The 15,525-nt window shown below is 38.6% G+C and overlaps 1 protein-coding gene across 2 annotated transcripts in view; it reads left to right on the top strand.

Annotated features, from left to right (window-relative positions):
- The window catches only part of BMPR2 (bone morphogenetic protein receptor type 2), a 166,587-nt gene that overhangs the window by 67,853 nt on the left and 83,209 nt on the right, over positions 1 to 15,525 (top strand). For both annotated transcript variants that reach the window (XM_008258990.5, XM_008258989.5), the window contains exons 2-3: positions 11,117 to 11,287; positions 12,330 to 12,500. In XM_008258990.5, the coding sequence (XP_008257212.3) occupies positions 11,117 to 11,287; positions 12,330 to 12,500 (342 nt within the window). The remainder of the gene's footprint in view (positions 1 to 11,116; positions 11,288 to 12,329; positions 12,501 to 15,525) is intronic.

The raw sequence follows: 15,525 nt of genomic DNA, 5'->3' as shown, positions 1-15,525 counted from the left end.
CAGTCTTTATTTTCTAGAGCAGTCTTAGGTTCACAGTAAAACTGAGTAGGACGTGTGGAGAGTTTCCATATTCCCATGTATCCTCACACACAGCTTTTTCCACTATCAGTGTCCCAGCATTCCACAATTCAGTGGTATATTTGTCACACATTGAAACATTACCTACATTGAAATATCACCATCACTCAAAGTTCATAGTTCACATTTGGGTTTACTCTTGATGTTGAATGTACTATAGATTTTGATGACGGATGTACTATAATGACATTGATCTGCTATTCTAGTATCTTACCAGAATAGTTTCACCACCCTAAAAAGCCTTAGTATTCTATTTGTCTTTATCTCTCCCAACCTTTGGCAATCATTGATCCTTTTACTGTCTCTATAGTTTTGCCTTTACCAGAATGTCATATAGTTGTAATCATGTAGTAAGTAGGCTTTTAGAATTGGCTTCTTTCACTTAGTAATATGCATTTTAGCTTTCTCTTGTGTCTTTTCGTGGCTTTACAGCTCATCTGTTTTTAGTGCCGAATAATAGTCTGTTGTCAGGATGTAGCATCTTTTATCCATTCATTTACTGAAGGACTTATTAGTTGCTTCCAAGCCTTTGCAACTATGAAGCAAACTGCCACAAACATTCTGTTGGGTTTTTGTGTAGATACCAGTTTTCAGTTTATTTGTGTAAATACCAAGAAGTGTTGTTGCTGGATCATATTGTAAAGGTATGTATAGTGTTGTAGTGAACTGCTGAACATTTTTCCAAACTGACTGTACAATTTTGCACTACAGCAGTAAATTACGGGTCCTACTGTTCCACAGTCTCACTAGCATTTGTTGTCAGTGTTTTGGATTTTGGCCATTCTAATGTGTTTATAGTATTATCTCCATGTTGAAGTAATTTACAAAACTCTAATGACGTGATGTTGAATATGTGTTCATATGCTTACTTATTGACTGTATCTCTTCTTCAGTGAGGTCTCTGTTCAGATTTTTTGTTCATTTTTTAATTAAGTGGTTCATTTTCTTATTGTTGAGTTTTAAGAGTTCTTTGTATATTTTGGAAAGCAATCCCTTATCAGATAAATCTTTTCAAAATATTTTCTTCTAGTCCATGCTTGTCTTCTCACTCTCTTGTCATTATCTTTTGCCAGAAGAAAATTTTAATTTTAATGTAAGCTGTTTACCAATTATTTTCTTCATGGATCGTGCCTTTGGTGTTTTATCACCATACCCAAGATTACCTAGATTTTATCATTTAGGATTTTTATGGTTTTGCATCATTTAAATCTGTGGTCCATTTTGAGTTAATATTTCTGAAAGGTGTAAGGTCAATGTCTAGGGTTGTTGTTGTTGTTGTTGTTGTTGTTTTTGCATGTGAGTTTGTAGTTATTTTAGTACCATGTGCTGAAAATATTATCTTTTGTCCATTATATTGCTTTTTTTTCCTGTGTCAAAGATCAGTTGACGGTATTATAGAAGTTTATTTCTGGGCTGTGTGTTCTGTTCCATTGAACTGTTTCTCTACTCTTTTCACCAGTGCTATACTGTCTTGATTACTGTAACTTATAGTAAGTCTTTTAAGTCAGTTGTACCTGACCTCCAGCATTATTCTTTTTCTTCAATATTGTGTTATTCTATATCTTTTATGTTTCCATGCAAATTTTATTTTTTAAAAAGATTTGTACTTATTTTATTTATTTGAAAGGAAGATAGAGACACAGAGAGACAGACAGATATCTCTCATCTGCTGACTTACTTTTCAAATACCCGTAACAGTGGAGACTGGGCCAGGCTTAAGCTAGAAACCAGGAACTCAATTTGGGGCTCCTATGTGGGTAGTAGGGACCTAAAAACTTGAACCACCACCTGCTGCCTCCCAGGGTGACATTAGAAGGAGGCTGGAGTCAGGAGTGGAGCCAGAAGTCAAATCCAGGCACTCAGTATAGAATGTAGGCATCCCAAGTGCATGTTAACCACTGCACCAAACACCTGCTCCCATTTAAATGTTAGAATCAGTTTATCAATGTCCATGAAATAACTTACTAGAATTTTGGTTGAGATTACATTAAATCTATAGTTCAAATTAGGAAGAACTGAAATAACTGACATCTTGACAATACCTCTCTGTTTCTGTCCTCAATACCTTTCTTTAGAGATTTGTAGTTTTTCTCATAAACATGTTAAAAATATTTTGATAGTTTTATACTTATTTCATATTTTCTGAGTGTTAATGTAAGTGGTAATATGTTTTACATTTCACATTTCTCTTGTTCATTGTTACATAGCAAGGCAATTGCTTTCACATTTTGTATCCTTCAAACTTGCTGTGATTGCTTATTAGTTTCTAGTGTTTTTTGGTTAATTCTTTTTGGGTTTCTATACGGATGATCATATCTTGTGAGAAAAACACAATTTAATTACTTTCATCTCAATCAGTATACCTTTATCCTTTTTCTTGTTTTATTGCATTATCTAGGCCTTCCAGTATGATGTTGAAAGGAGTGATAAGAGGAGATAATATCCTTGCCTGATACTGATATTAGCAGGAAATCTGTTTTCTTGTCATTAAGAATGATATTAACTATTGGATTTTTTTCAATCAAGTTCAGGAAGTTTCCCTCTAGTTTGTTGAGTTTCATCATGAATGAGTGCTGGACTTTGTTCTTCTGCATCAATTAATAGGGTTATGTGATTTTTTTTTTCATTTTTCCCTTTGTGTTTTTTTTTTTTTTTAAGATTTATTTATTTGAAAGGCAAAATTACAGAGAGAGAAAGAAGGAGAGATAGAAAAGTAAATTCATCCATCTTCTGGTTCACTCCCCAGGTGCCTGCAACAGCTGGAGCTGGGCCAATCAGAAACCAAGACTTTTCTTCTGGGTCTCCCGTGTGGTGCAGGAGCCCAAGTACTTGTACTATCTTCCACTGCTTTTCCCAAGCACATTAGCAGGGAGCTGGATAGGGAAGTAGACCAGCCAGGACTGGAACTGGCACCCATGCAGGATGTCGGCACTGCAGGTGGTAGCTTTACCCACTACACCTCAGTGCTGGCCCTGATTTTTTCTTTTTAGCCTGTTTATCTTAGCCTGGTTTATTTTTAATTTTTTGACATATTATAAACATAAATTTACAGGATATAGCATGATGTTTTGGTAACCTGTTTATGTTGTATAATGACCAAATTAAAATAGCATATCTGTCACCTCAGATATTAATAATTTCTTTGTGGTGAGAATACTAAAAATAATCTACCTTTTTAAAATATAGAATATGTTCTGTTTTTAGTGTCCACACATGAGTGAGATCATGTGATGTCTGTCTTGCTGTACCTGGCTTTTTCACCTAGCATAATGTCCTCTAGGTATAGCCATGCTATCTCAAATGACATATTTCAGCTTTTTAATAACTAAATAATATTTCACCCTGCCCCCACGTTACACTTTCTTTTCCATTCATCTATTGATGGACACTTAGGTTGGTTTCATATCTTGGCTATTATAGTTAATACTGCAGTAAACATGGGAGTGCAGATCTTTCTTCAGCAGACAATTTTCATTTCCTTTGGATAATATACCAGTAGTGGGATTGCTGCATTATAGAGTAGCTCTGTACTTTTTAAAAGATGAGTTCATGAATGTGCCCCCCATTAAGGTATTAATGGCTTAAATTTTTTTAAATTTATTTTCATTTATTTGAAAGGCAGAGAGACAGAGATATTCTATCCCTGTTTCACTTAGAAATGCATTTAACAGCTGGAGGCTGAGCCAGACGAAAACAAGGAGCCTGGAAGAATTCAGTTCAGGTCTCCAATAAGGGTGACATGGGCCTCAGTTATTTGAGCCATCATATGCTGCTTTCCATGGTGAACATTAGCAGGAAGCTGGAGTCGGGAGTGCAGCTGGTACTCAAACCCAGCCACTATTTAGTTGAGGGACATTGGGTTATTTCACGTTTTGAGTAATAAAAATAGAGCCACTTGGGGACATCTCAAATGACAAATTAACCGCTAAGCCTAATGCCTGCCCTGTGTAGCTCTATTTTTTTTTTTTTTTTTGAGAATGTTAAACAATTTTATGCCAACGGTTTTGGCAACTTATATGAAATACACATATCTTTTTCAAAAACAGAAACTCAGAAAACTTAGAAAGAAAGAAAAAAATTTTAAGTAGCCATGCATATTTATGAAATCAAACTCATTTTAAGTATCTCCTCCCAGAGATAACTGAAGCCCTAAATAATCATTTAAAGAAGAATTAAAAAGCACACTAACATATTCTTTCAGAAGATACAGAAGAGGGCTGGGATGGTACAGTGGGTTAAGCAGCCACTTGTGACACCAGCATCCTATATCCTAGTGCTGGTTGAAGTGTTGGCTGTTTACTTCCAATCCAGCTCTGGACTAATGCTCCTAGGATAGCAGCAGATGATGGCCCAAGTACTTGGACCTCTGTCTCCCACATGGGAGCCTCAGATGAATTCTAGGTTCCTGCTTTCAGTCTGGCTGAACCCAAGCCACTGTAGCCATTTGGGAAGTGAACCAGACAATAGACTCTCTGTCTCCCTTTCTCTTTGTCATTTTTTTTTTTTTTTTTCAAAATAAATAAGTAAGTCTTCAAAAAAAAAAAAAAAAAAAAGAAGCAAAAGCAAAAACCTAATGAATGGGGCTGGAGCTAATGGCACATTGTGTTTATTTGCTGCCTGTAATGCTGGTATGTTGGCGCTGGTTCCAGTCCTGGCTGCTTCACTTCCAGTATCCTTCCCTCCTAATGTGCCTGGGAAAGCAGCTAAAGATGGCCCAAGTATTTGGACCCCTGCCACTTGTGTGAAGAGTTTGAGGTTCGTGGCTTTTCACCCTGGTCCAGCTCTGGCCATTACAGCCATTTGGGGCATGAACCAGCAGGTGGAAGTTCTCATTTTCTGTCTCTCCCTCATTATCTATAACTCTTTCAAATAAATAAATCTTAAAAAAAAAAACCTAATGAGTAAAAGAAAAAAATTACAGAACTATATTTCTAATTGATACAGACCAAAAAAAAAAGCCCTTTCTATATAAAATCCAAAAAAAATCTAAATCATAAAATTTTTCTTCATTGATTTCTTCTTTGTGTGTGTATGTGTGTGTGAGAGAGAGAGAGAGAAAAGTCTTCCTTCCGTTGGTTCACTCCCCTAATGGTTGCCACGGCCAGCGCTGCGCCGATCCGAAGCCAGGAGCCTGGTGCTTCCTCCCCATCTCCCATGCAGGTGTAGGGACCCAAGCACTTGGGCCATCCTCCACTGCCCTCCCAGGCCACAGCAGAGAGCTGGACTGGAAGAGGAGCAACCGGGACTAGTACCCAGCGCCCCAGCCGGGACTAGAACCTGGGGTGCTGGCGCCGCAGGCGGAGGATTAGCCTAGTAAGCCATGGTGCCAGCCATCAATAATATATTATTATAATGTTTTAAGATTTCATTTATTTATTTGAGAGGTAGAATTACAGTGAGAGGGAGAGACAAAGAGAACGGTCTTCCATTTTCTGGTTTACTCCTCAAATGGCCACAATGGCCGGAGCTGAGCCAATCCAAAAGCAGAGAGCAATCAGGACTAGAATTGGTGCCCATAGGGAATGCCGGTGCCACAGATGGAGGATTAACCTACTGCATCACAGCGCTGGCCCCTATACCTTATTATTTTTAAATGTAGTTTAAAATTTATGTTTGTAAAACCCACTCCTTTGGGAAAGCAGTTCTGTGAGTTTTGACAAATTCATAGTTATGTAACAAACACCCCAATCAAAATAAAGAATAATTCCACTACCTACAGTTCCCTTTTGCTGAATTGTAATTGGCTTTTTTCTTTCATGCCCACCAAACCCCTTGCAACCACAAGGTAGATCTGTTTACTATCCTTGTACTTTTACTTTTCAAAAAATGTTGCATAACTTTGTGACTAGCTTCTTTAATTTCATGTAACATGTTTGAGATTCATCCATGTTGTTCTACATGTCAGTAGTTCATTATTTTTATTGCTGAGTCATATTTGGTTATCCATTCCTTAGTTGAGGGACAATTGGGTTATTTCAAGTTTGAGTGATTACAGAAAGAGCCACTGTAAATATTTTTGTAAAGGTTTAGGCATGAACATAGATTATCATTACACTTGAGTCAATACCTAGATTTGGATTACTGGGTTAAATGGTAAGTATAAGAAGGGGAGAGGGAGTGGGAAAGGGGTGGGTTGCGGGTGGGAGGGATGTTATGGGGGGGAAGCCATTGTAATCCATAAGCTGTACTTTGGAAATTTATATTCATTAAATAAAAGTTAAAAAAAATTTATGAGAAACTATCAAACTTTTTCATACTGGCTGGTTACATTTTTCACCAGCAATTTTGTGTGTGTGTGTGAGTGTGTGTTTGTGTGTGTGTGTGTCAATGTCAACATCTTTCTCAGTACTTGGTATTGTTAAGGTTTTAAGAAAATTCACAATATTCATGCACAAACTTGTTTTCCAAATGCTTGATTATTTTTATTTTAGGGAAAAGGAAGTAAGAAGGAAAGATGGAAGAATCCATCTGAAACTTGGCATGTTTCTAGCACAAGCTAGCCCACAGAAAGTTCTATATTAAAGGGGCCTTGGGTATCAAGGCATCATAGGAGAAAGAGGGTGCCCTTTGCCTTTTGACCTTGTTACAGTGGCTCTAGCCTTTGTTTAAACAACTACAACAGAAACATCCCTGAACTGAAATCTCATCTCAGATGTTTAATGCCATAATTATATAGTATTATTTTGTTACATTTAACTTTCTTTTAAAAACATGTTTTTTAAAGATTTATTTTATTTATTTGAAAGAGTGACATAGAAAGAGATCTTCCATCCAGCACTCTGGAATGCTGGCGTCACAGGCAGCAGCTTAAACTGCTATGCCACAATGCTGGCCCCATATTTAACCTTCTTTCTTTCTTCTTCTTTTTAAAAAGATTTACTTATTTATTTGAAAGGCAGAGTTATACAGAGACAAGAGGCAGAGGCAGAGGCAGAAAGAGGTCTTCCATCTGCTGGTTTACTCCCCAAATAGCTGCAATGGCCAGAGCTGGGCCCATCCAAAGCCAGGAGCTTCTTCTGGGACTCCCATGTGGTGCAGGGGCCAAGGACTCGGGCCATCTTCTGATGGCCATACCAGAGAGCTGGATTGAAGTGAAGCAGCCAGTTCTCAAACTGGCCTCCACTGCAGGTGGCAGCTTTATCTGGTATGCCACAGTGCCAGCCCCATTTAACTTTCTTTACATGTAAGGAATACTATATGAATGATTCTTTAAGCCATGATTCCACAGTGCAAGTCAACTTGACTGGAAGTAGTTAGAGATTTTGAATGCTTTGGACAAATTTATATGATAGAGCACAATGTATTCTTTTGGTAGAGTTATATCAGGTTCCATTTTGCAGATACCATAATTTATTATGTTACTGTTGTTTTGCTCTAAATTACTATTAAAATTATACTTATATACAAATGTTCATAGCAGTTTTTTTTAAATATAAGACGTGAAATATAGGACATTTGCATCTTTTTAAAAGATTTGTTTATTTGAAAGCCAGACCAACAGAAAGAGGGAGAGACACAAAGAGAGATCTTCTACCCACTGGTTCACTCCCCAGATAGCCACAGCAGCCAGATCTGGGTCATGCTGAACCCAGGAGCCAGGAACTCCCATTGTGGTCTCCCACATACATGGCAGGGACCAGGTTCTTGTGATGTCATCCACTGGCTTACCAGGCGCATTAGCAGGACACTAGATTGGAAGCAGAGAAGCTAGGACTGGAACTGATACTCTGATATCGGATACTGAAGTTGCAGGTGGCAGCTTAACTTGCTGTGCCACACTGCTGGCCTCCATAGCGGCTTTCTTTCTTTGTTTTAAAAATTTATGTATTTATTTAAAGGTAGAGTTATAGACAGAGAGAAAGGTCTATCATCCTCTGGTTTGCTCCCCAAATGGCCACAACAGCTAGAGCTGGGCCTGTCCAAAGCCAGGAGCCAGGAGCTTCTTCCAGGTCTCCCACGTGAGTACAGGAGCCCAAGGACTTGAGCCTTCCTCCGCTGCTTTCCTAGGACCATTAGTGGAGAGTGAATTTGGAAGAGGAGCAGCCAGGACATGAACCAGCACCTATGTGGGATGCTGGTACCAAAGGTGGAGGCTTAGCCCACTACACCACAGTGCCAGTCCCACAGCTTTATTTCTAATGGGCAAAAAGTAGAAGCTACTTAAATGACCTTCAAAGGATAAAAAGTTAAATAGAATGTCAATAGGTAAATAAACTGGTACATCCATACCATTACAAGAAACTTGGATAAACCTCAAAAAAATTCTGAATTAAAAAGCCAGTCTCAAAAGAATATATACTGTGTGATTCTATTTTATGAAATGATTGTGAAATAATGTAATTATAGAAATAAAGAACAGATTAGTGGTTTCACAGGTTAGGAATAAGGAGTAGGGAATGGTGTGATTGTCAAGGGTTAACATGAGGTAGTCAGGGTAATGGTGAAGCCTGAATGCATGTGTAACTGGTGAAATTGGAATAAATTCTGTGGGTTGTGCTAATGTCAGTTTTGTGGTTTTGATAGCAAATAGTGACTGGGAATTGACATTGATGAGGGGTGTATGGAATTTCCCTCTGTACTTCTTTTTGGCCTCCTATGAATCTATAATTATCAAAGCATTTTTAAAAAAGATTTTATTTATTTATTTGAGAGGTAGAGTCACAGAGAGAAGGAGAGACAGAAAGGTCTTCTATCTACTGGTTCACTCCCCAGATGGCTGCAGTGAGCAGAATTGGGCCAGGCCGAAGCCAGGAACTTCTTCCGGTCTCCCACATGGGTGTAGGGGCCCAAGCACTTGGGCCATCTTCCACTGCTTTCCTAGGCCACAAGCAAGGAGATGGAGTAGAAGTGGAGCAGCTGGGATATGAACCGATGCCCACATGGGATGCCGGAACCATAGGTGGAGGCTTAGCCTACTGCTCTGCAGTGCCAGCCCCCAAAGCATTTTTCTTAATGTTACAAAATTAATTCCATTGCACTTATTTTTAAATATATAAATAATACATGGCTTTATTTCATGACAATTCAAACAATATTAAGAAATCATGACAAAGAAAGGGCAAATAGTTAATATTTTTCATAGTTGCAGTTATTAAAAATTTGTTTTTTTGAGAGAGGGAGTCAGAGAGAGACAGAGAGAGCCCAGAATTCATTCAACCCAGCTACCTGAGCCATCACCTGCATTAGAGGATGCTGAAACTGGGAGGAGAGGTGAGACTAGAACCTAGGAATTCTGATATAGGATGTAGGGATCTTAACCTCTAGGCCAAATGCCCTCCTTCATAATAGCTATTTTTTCCCCTTCTTCCCTTCCTCATAAAAGCGAAAAAAGTAGTGATTTTCAGGAAATGGGTGATGCCGCTGCTGATTTATGTCTGTAATGACAGCTCACTGATGGGGCATGATAAAACTATGCCATACCATTTCTTCTGCTTTATTGGTGGTTTTATGTGATGGAATGGGAAATGCAAGACAGCTGAGTATTCCAGACATGCTGCATCTGTTCCTGGGAATAAAATAAAGTAAATGATTAACAAGTAATGATCCAGAAAGCATATGTAAAGAGAAAATTACTATTTTATTCTTGATAATTTGTATATATGGAGAGAAATAATAAAATATTGCCTCTACATTCATACTATTTTTATAGCTTCATTATGATTGAGAAGTAGAAGTACTAGATTTTTGTTGCTTAGATTTTATCATTTTTAAGTTGGAAATGGCATTGAATACAGTTTCTATAGATGTGAAAACTTCTGCCTGTAACACTGTTGGTGGAAGGTAAAATTGAATTAAATAAACATGATCTTTCTCTAAGAAACAGTGAAATAAGCCTGCAGCTTGGTAGGGGATACAGGTATGTAAGCAGATAAAATTCTGCAATATGAAACAATGCTAGAATAGATGTGAGTTAAGAGCCTTGGAATTGCATAGCGCATGATCTATCATATAAACTTCACTGAGGAGTTGATAATAGAGCTGGGTCTTGAAGATGAATCTGAGTTGCTCAGGAAAAATGGCGTGCTGGATATTGGGAACATTATGGAAAGTTTATTATGTGTAAAGGTCATGAAAGTTCTCAGCATCTGAGTGTGGTAGGAAATAAGAATGAAGGAGTTAAGTGTATAGCAGGAGAGATGGGCTGGGTTTCAGGGCTCTGCCATTAGGCACAGGTCCTTGAGCTCACAGTTCGTGTATTTCTGGAGACCTATGAAAATGTTAAATGTTTTGTTATTTTTTTTTTTCTTTGACAGGCAGAGTGGACAGTGAGAGAGAGAGACAGAGAGAAAGGTCTTCCTTTGCCGTTGGTTCACCCTCCAATGGCTGCCGCGGCCGGCGCGCTGCGGCCGGCGCACCGCGCTGATCCGATGGCAGGAGCCAGGAGCCAGGTGCTTTTCCTGGTCTCCCATGGGGTGCAGGGCCCAAGCACCTGGGCCATCCTCCACTGCACTCCCTGGCCACAGCAGAGAGCTGGCCTGGAAGAGGGGCAACCGGGACAGAATCCGGCGCCCCGACCGGGACTAGAACCTGGTGTGCCGGCGCCGCTAGGCGGAGGATTAGCCTAGTGAGCCGCGGCGCTGGCCTGAAAATGTTAAATGTTTTAATTTCTTTTCAGTCAGAAGGAAAAATGTGAACTTTTAGGTTGAATAAATATTTTTGTACCCAATACTAATCAATTATATATAAAATTCTATTTTTATTTTATTAAAAGGCAGTGTTCAGCATACACTGGCCTTGATATTTCTTTACTTGGACACCAAAATCATTTAAGAAGAGAAAAGTGGTAAGAATAATTTGAGTAAGAAAGGATTGCTTTTGGGAAGTGAGTTTTAAAATTTGCCTTTTGCTTGAAGATTACAAATTAATGAGCAGAAAAAAGTTATTGAATAAGTGTAAAATTGCAAACTTATTCAATGATTTGAATTGGGAGAATTTAGTAGGGAAATTTTTATTGTCATTCAAATAAAAGATATTACAATATGTTTTATAAAGATTATCATAAAATTAATTCACCATTGTCTTATTTTCTTTATTTTAGCTTCCCAGAATCAAGAACGGCTATGTGCATTTAAAGATCCATATCAACAGGACCTTGGGATAGGAGAGAGTCGTATCTCACATGAAAATGGGACAATACTATGTTCAAAAGGTAGCACCTGCTATGGCCTTTGGGAGAAATCAAAAGGGGACATAAATCTTGTAAAACAAGGTAAGTAATACTTTTCTTACCTTAAATGTCTTTGTGTTTCATACAATTGAGGTTTATCTGAAAAGGACATGGAGATATGTTAAAATTCTCTTCAGAAAAACAGTAAATTTAAAAGCCTATCTTTATACACATGCACATGCACAAATCCACACATACTTGCGCATATCCCAGCTTTGTAAAGGGAAATTTATTGCTGGCTTATTTTAATGACACTTTCTTATTATAATACTAATATGTACTCATTATTTTATGAAGTTTGAAAAATACAGAAAATTATAGTAAAGAAAAACAAAATTCTTACAATTACATACATCTAAAGAAGTTTTTATTTCCTGCATTGTTTATCCCCTGCAAGGTGTGTTTTCTATGTATTTCTATGTTAATATGTGTAGGTACTTTCTTTTTCCCCCACTTTAATTATAGCATGAGCATTTCGCCTCACTTTAAATACTCTCTGAAAACATTTTTAACCTCTGCACAATATTTCATTGTATACATGTATCATAGTTTGCACATTAATCAGTTGCATGCTGTTGTTTTAGATTTTCACTTGAACATGAATTTTTAAATTATCTGATTGCTTCCTTGACATAGGTTCCTTGATACAGAATTATTAGATTATAAAACATGAATAATTTGAAGATTCTGTATAAAAATAGCCATTTATTTCCAAAAAAATTCTCCATTTACATTTCTTCCAACAATGTATGAGCGTGTTTCTGTTACCAAATCCTTGTTATGATTGTATATTGTTATTTTTTAAACCTAGAACAATTTAATTAGCATGGGCAAAATGAAACCTTACTATTTCTTTAATAATTCTTAAATTAATGATGCAATTAAATGTTTTGTTGGTGGTTTTTTGCCTAATAAATACCTGTTGTATCCTTTGCCATTTTTTCTGTTTTTTTTAATTGGTTTGCAAGAGTGTTTTATATCTTAAATGTATTCATTGCCTCACATTTATTTCAATTAGCTCTTAGTTTATTGTTTTCTTTACTATATTGTCTCCTAACTTGTTTGTATTCATACTGATTTGTAGGATGCTGGTCTCACATTGGAGACCCCCAAGAGTGTCACTTTGAAGAATGTGTAGTAACCACCACCCCTCCCTCAATTCAGAATGGAACATACCGTTTCTGCTGCTGTAGCACAGATTTATGTAATGTCAACTTTACTGAGAATTTTCCACCTCCTGATACAACACCACTCAGTAAGTAACTTTTGTAATAATTTTCTCCAAAGACTTGCAGAATCTAAAACAAACATTCAGAGTTGGCAAGAGTGAGAGAAAGAATTTCAGCATCGAAAGATTATATATGTAGTTAATTGTTGAACTCCAAAAGAGATATATCAGGATATGTAAGGTATCAGTAATTATCAAATGAGTTTGAATATAGTACTTTTTAACTTCTGTGGGAGGGAATTTGGTAATATTAAGAAAGCTACAGGGGCTAGCATTCTAGCGTAGCAGTAAAACTACCACCTGCGACACTGTCATCCTATATGGGCACCAATTCATGTCCCAGCTGCTCCACTTCTGATCCAGCTCATTGCTAACAGCCTAAGAAAAGCAATGGAAGATAGCCTAAGTGTTTCAGCCCCTGCCACCCATATGGGAGCCCCAGATGAAGCGTCTGGCTTTGGCCTGGCCCAGCCCCAGCTTTTGTGGCTCTCTGGCAAGTGAACCAGGAGATGGAAGAGCTCTGTCTCTGTCTCTCCTTCTTGCTCTATAACTCTGAATATTCAAAGTAAATAAATCTCTTTTTAAAAATTTTTATTAAATAAAGAAACAGATTTCACTTATTTCATAGGTACAGTTCTAAGAAGATAACCATACTTCCCTCTCTCTCCTGCTTCCTCTCTCAGTCCCTCTCCTTCCTTCCTACCTTCCTTTATTTTCTTTAATTTTTTTCAAAGACATAATTTCAGTCTACTCTATTAACATAGTCTCAATTCATCACTAATCATAATATTCAACAAGTAAAAAGTAGGAGGATCGTAGTTCCATAGCAACAGAGACCAAAAACAACAATCATAACACAAGATGTCCATTTCATTCCAACACATTTTTTTGTGTTCTATATTAACTGCCACATATCAGAGAAACATGGTATTTGCTTTTGGGGATGGGCTTATTTCACTAAGCATAATGGTTTCCAGTTGCATCCATTTTGTTGCAAAAGATAAGATTTCCTTCCTTTTTATGGCTGAGTAATATTTTCTTTATCCAGTCATCAGTTTATAGACATCTTTTTTTTTTTTAAGATTTTATTTATTCATTTGAGAGGTAGAGTTATAGACAGAGAGAGGGAGAGACAGAGAGGAAGGTCTTCCATCTGCTAGTTGACTCCCCAAATGGCTGAAACGGCTAGAGCTGAACTGATCCAAAGCCAGGAGCCAGGAGCTTCTTTCAGGTCTCTCACGTGGGTGCAGGGGCCTAAGCACTTGGGCCATCTTCCACTGCTTTCCCATGCCATAAGCAGAGAGCTGGATCAGAGGAGGAGAAGCTGGGACAGAAAGTGCCACCCATTTGGGATGCTGGCACTGTAGGCAGAGGCTTAGCCTATTTCACCATTGCCCAGCCCCTGAACATCTGGGTTGATTCCATATCTTAGCTATTGTGAATTGAGCTGCAGTAAACATGGGGTACAGATAATTTTCATATGTTAATTTTATTTCATTCAGACAAATTCCCAGGAGTGGTATGGCTGAGTCATACGTTTGTTCTATTTTCACATTTCTGAGGAATTTCCATATTGCCTTCCATAACATTTGTACTCATTTGCATTCCCACCAACAGTGTATTAGGGTACCTTTTCCCCCACATCCTCACCAGCATTTTTTGTTTAATTTTTGGTTGATAGCCATTCTAACTGGGGTGAGGTGAAACCTCATTATGGTTTTTATTTGCATTTCCCTGATGGCTAGTGATCCTGAGCATCTTTTCATGTGTCTGGCCATTTGAATGCCATCCTTTGAAAAATTCCTGTTTGGGGCCGGTGGAGTGGCACAGTGGGTTTAACACCCTGGCCTGAAGCACCAGCATCCCATATGGGCGCTGGTTCAAGTCCCAGTTGCTCCACTTCTGATCCAGCTCTCTGTTATGGCCTGGGAAAGCAGTAGAAGATGGCCCAAGTCCTTGGGCTCCTGCACCCACGTGGGATACCTGGAGGAAGCTCCTGGCTCCTGGCTTTGGATCAGCGCAGCTCCAGCTGTTGCAGCCAATTAGGGAACCATCGGATGGAAGACCTCTCTCTCTCTGCCTCTCCTCTCTGTGTGTAACTCTGACTTTCAAATAAATTAATTAATTAAAAAAAAAAAAAACAAGAAAAATTCCTGTTCATGTCCTTTGCCCCTTTCTTAGCTGGATTGTTTTGTTGTTGTTGAGTTTCTTGAGCCCTTTATAGATCCTGTATATTAATCCTTTATCAGTTGCATAGTTTACAAACCATTCTGTCAGTTGTCTCTTCATTTTGTTGAGTGTTTCCTTTGTAGTGCAAAAGCTTATTAGCGGGCCGGGGCTGTGGCTCAATAGGCTAATCCTCCGCCTTGCGGCGCCGGCACACCAGGTTCTAGTCCCGGTCGGGGCACCGGATTCTGTCCTGGTTGCCCCTCTTCCAGGCCAGCCCTCTGCTGTGGCCCGGGAGTGCAGTGGAGGAGGGCCCAAGTGTTTGGGCCCTGCACCCCTTGGGAGACCAGGATAAGTACCTGGCTCCTGCCATCGGATCAGCGCGGTGCGCCGGCTGCAGCGCGCCGGCCGCGGTGGCCATTGGAGGGTGAACCAACGGCAAAGGAAGACCTTTCTCTCTGTCTCTCTCTCACTGTCCACTCTGCCTGTCAAAAAACAAAAACAAAAACAAAAAAAACAAAAACTTATTAGCTTGATATAATCCCATTTGTCTGTTTTTGTCCTTATTGCCTATGTTTCTTGGATCTTTTCCAAGAAGTCTTGCCTATGCCAGTGTCTTGCAGAGTTTCCCTGACGTTTTTCTCTAGTAATTTGATGGTATCATGTTGTAGATTTAGATTCTTGATCTATTTTGGGTTGATTTTTGTATAAGGTATAGGGCAGGGGTCTTGTTTCATATTTCTGCATACGTAGATCCAATTTTTCCAGCAGCATTTGTTGAAGTGAGTGTCCTTTCTCCAGGGATTGATTTGAGCTCCTCTGTCAAAGGTTAGTTGGTTGTAGATGCATAGGTTAGTTTCTGGGGTTTCTTTTCTGTCCCATTGTT

This window comes from Oryctolagus cuniculus, chromosome 3, assembly GCF_051225735.1.
Source record: "Oryctolagus cuniculus isolate XC-2025 breed Fujian yellow rabbit chromosome 3, ASM5122573v1, whole genome shotgun sequence".
Lineage (NCBI taxonomy): Eukaryota > Metazoa > Chordata > Mammalia > Lagomorpha > Leporidae > Oryctolagus > Oryctolagus cuniculus.
Note: the sequence above shows the minus strand (reverse complement) of the source record. Positions and strands in the feature narration are given on the sequence as shown.